The sequence below is a fragment of the Mercenaria mercenaria genome, chromosome 1, assembly GCF_021730395.1.
Source record: "Mercenaria mercenaria strain notata chromosome 1, MADL_Memer_1, whole genome shotgun sequence".
Taxonomy (NCBI): Eukaryota; Metazoa; Mollusca; class Bivalvia; order Venerida; family Veneridae; genus Mercenaria; species Mercenaria mercenaria.
This window is the reverse complement of record NC_069361.1, coordinates 11,790,472-11,793,827: the sequence shown is the minus strand read 5'-3', so window position 1 is coordinate 11,793,827 and position 3,356 is coordinate 11,790,472. Positions and strand designations below refer to the sequence as shown.

At 37.5% G+C, this 3,356-nt stretch overlaps 1 protein-coding gene across 1 annotated transcript; it reads left to right on the top strand.

Moving 5' to 3' along the window:
- Nucleotides 1-302: 302 nt before the first annotated feature.
- Nucleotides 303-1,322, top strand: LOC123524440 (uncharacterized). The gene has a single exon (XM_045302647.2). It carries the CDS (start codon nucleotides 303-305, stop codon nucleotides 1,320-1,322), a length of 1,020 nt encoding a protein of 339 aa, XP_045158582.2.
- The last annotated feature ends 2,034 nt before the right edge of the window (nucleotides 1,323-3,356 follow it).

Here is a 3,356-nt window from a genome sequence, read left to right as displayed (position 1 = left end):
GGTGGAGGAAAAGCAAAGTAACTGTTGAATTTGAAGCATACGATACACCTGTCAAATTTTATAGAAGAAACAAAGCGAACATTGAAAGCAATATTTTGAAACATAATGCTGAAATCCGTAAAGAATTAATCAATGAAACACCATATTATTTGAAAAATCGCGACCTATACATTTCTTATCTTTTAGAAGAACATTCAAGACAGTGTAGCGGTCATTTTGTCGGATACAAGAATCTTTTTGCGAAACTAGTTAATGTTCTCATTGATCCTAAATTCTCAAAAGGAAGGAAGGGAGGAGAAAATATGTCTCAGGTCATGAATCAAGCTGAAGAGGAGGAATTTTACACTTTAGAAAAGGGATTTTTCAAACTTCCATGTGACGAACAAGTTCAGTACCAGTTTGGAGAAGACAGCCACCTCAATCACTGGAGAGACATTTTAGAATTTAAGACTCTAAATAGCCAGCATTATGAAATTTCTCAATGGACAATAGCTGTACAACGATACGAATATGTAAATATGTATCATACAATGACAGATTGGTACAATACATTCCTTGTTACTAAAGTTTTCAAACTCGATCCTAAAAATGTAACTATTTTATGGATAGACGGTCATCCCTCTGGCGGTCTGGATTCCACATGGGGTAACCTTTTCGGGGAAATAAGACGAATTGGAGAAATCCGTAAACCAGTCCTGTTTCCACAACTGATTTGGGGCATTGTGGGATATGATAGTCCGCTTGATGAGCATTACTTACCGGAAGTAGCATATCTGGAGGATTTCAGAAATTTCTTTCTATCGAAACATCAAATATTTCCTGCAGATGATCTTAATTGTAACCAGTTGAATATTTTGATAATTTGGAGACGAGATTATGTCGCTCATCCAAGAAATCCAAGTGGATCAGTATCTAGAAAAGTAAAAAATGAAGACGAACTTCTAGGCAAAATAAAAGATGTTTTCAAAGGTCACATTGTTAAAGGTCTACAGATAGACAAATTACCAATGCAAGATCAGTTAGCACTCATATCGAAAACTGACATTTTAATTGGAATGCACGGCGCAGGCCTAAGCCATACTTTATTTTTACCAAGACACTCAGGTTTAATAGAAATGTTTCCTCTGTATCATCCTTCGGAAAATATACATTTTCGGTCAATGGCAGAGTGGAGGCATCTGTATTATATGTCGTGGAGTAATTTTGACGATGAAAGAGAACTCGATAATCATCTAACAATTGTAAATGTTGACGAAATTGTCATTCTTGCCACTGAAATGCATCAAAAAATTTGTGCAAAGGATGAAAATGATACTGGATAACATAGAATAAAGAAGAATGTAATTTAGTTTAAACTGAAGTTAAATTAATAAAAACATTGGTGGAATTCAATTAATGGAACTATATGCAATTTTGGTTACGTTTGGACCCAGTACGAAAGGGATGTCGTTGTAAACATAACACGAACTTTTTCAGTCGTTTAAAGATTGACCTCACTGGCATTAAAGGCATTTCCGAAAGACTGTACAAATACATCAATCGATATTTTGGCAAATAAACTGAACATGGAATAACACTTTACTTGTTTTATAGGGGAATTTTAGAAGAGAATAGTTATCATACACGCTCAATAACAATGATAAAGTCTATAGTCTTTGTGAACATGTCCATCAGTAATGTTTAATTTTGTTATATATCTTATCAAAGATAATAACAAATTTGCATAAACAGAATCCATTAACTAAGGTAAATAACAGGAAGCGATCATTAAACTTAGTTATTTAACAAATAATCGAGGCCTTCGAGTGGTTTATCGTCTAGTTTACCACGGTTCAGAGTTCAGATGCGTAGGGATTGAACCACGAGGGCGTTAGCCCGAATGGTTAAATACTGAAGCATCTGAACGATGAACCGTGGTAAATTAGACGATAAATCGCAAGAAGGCATTGATTGTTTTCATTCTGACATGCTCATTAACATATTTTAATAAATATCATGCTGGGCTTCATTTACCCGAGAAGTAATGTATCGGACGTCATGCGGCAATTTGACGTCATAGTGCTCTCTTACTGGTCCGCGCGTCAACCGTTGTTTATCGCAGAATATACAGAGCTTGATTTCCTTCTTTGTTTAACTGGAAATCAAATCGAACCTTTTTATATTGCGTTCCGTGGCAAAGCGTAAACGCCATTCGGCCCCAAAACGGATAATTCAAAACGAAATGACGTCAACGTAAATAAACAACTCAGACATTCCCGCGCATTTCATGGAAATTTAATGACGTTGAGTGACAATGTATCCATTTATCAGTTTTTACGCGTTTTATGCTAGAATAGCGTTAGCGCATGTTCATTTCGTGTTATAACATCTGCAGAATCCCTCAGGATACGTTGGTACCCTCGCCCTAACGGGCTCGGGCACCAACCAATCCCTTGGGATTCTGCAGATGTTATAACACGAAAAAACATGCGTTATCCATACATTGTATTCATTTATCAGTTTGTACGCGTTTAATGCTAGAATAACGTTAAGGCATGTTTACTTAAGAAATAATATATCTCATCGGTGATTTGTCGCTGAATAAATCACTGTTTGGAGTTCAGATGCGAAGGAATTATATCACGAGGGCGCAGCCCGAGTAATATAAATCTACGCATCTGAACGACAAACAGTGATTTATTCAAGAGCAAATCACTAAATGAGATATATTATTTCGATTCTAACATGTTACCAAGGATTTTGAAGTACATCCTTGTCGGCATTCATTAAATATTTGCCCGTTTTCAATCGGTTTCTTTTCCAGCGCGCCACTAAGCCGTTTGACGCTGTGACGTAATAATCGTGACGTCAGAACAGTGAATTGTTGTTTAATAATTCACTGTTTCCAGCCTTCTTCGTTTAAAAGGAAATTGAATCGGATCGTGTTAGAATTCGTGTTATAACATTTGCAAAACGAAATTTAATGACGTTGAGTGACATTATATCCATTTATCAGTTTTTACGCGTTTTATGCTAGAATAGCGTTAGCGCATGTTAGCGGATTCTGCAGAATCCCTCAGGATACGTTGGTACCCTCGCCCTAACGGGCTCGGGCACCAACAAATCCCTCGGGATTCTGAAGATGTTATAACACGAAAAAAAACATGCGTTATCCCTACAGTGAGCCGCACCGTGAGAAAACCAACAAAGTGCATTTGCGACCAGCATGGATCCAGACCAGCTGCGCATCCGCGCAGTCTGATGAAAATACATGCTGTCCGCTTTCAAAGCCTAAGTACTTTAATATTAAAGAAACCGTAAGCGAACAGCATGGATCCTGACCGGACTGTGCGGATGCGCAGGCTTGTCTGGATCCA

Coding starts and splice junctions, on each gene's coding strand:
- LOC123524440 (XM_045302647.2), top strand. CDS start 303: ATGTCTCAGGTCATGAATCAAGCTGAAGAGGAGGAATTTTACACTTTA.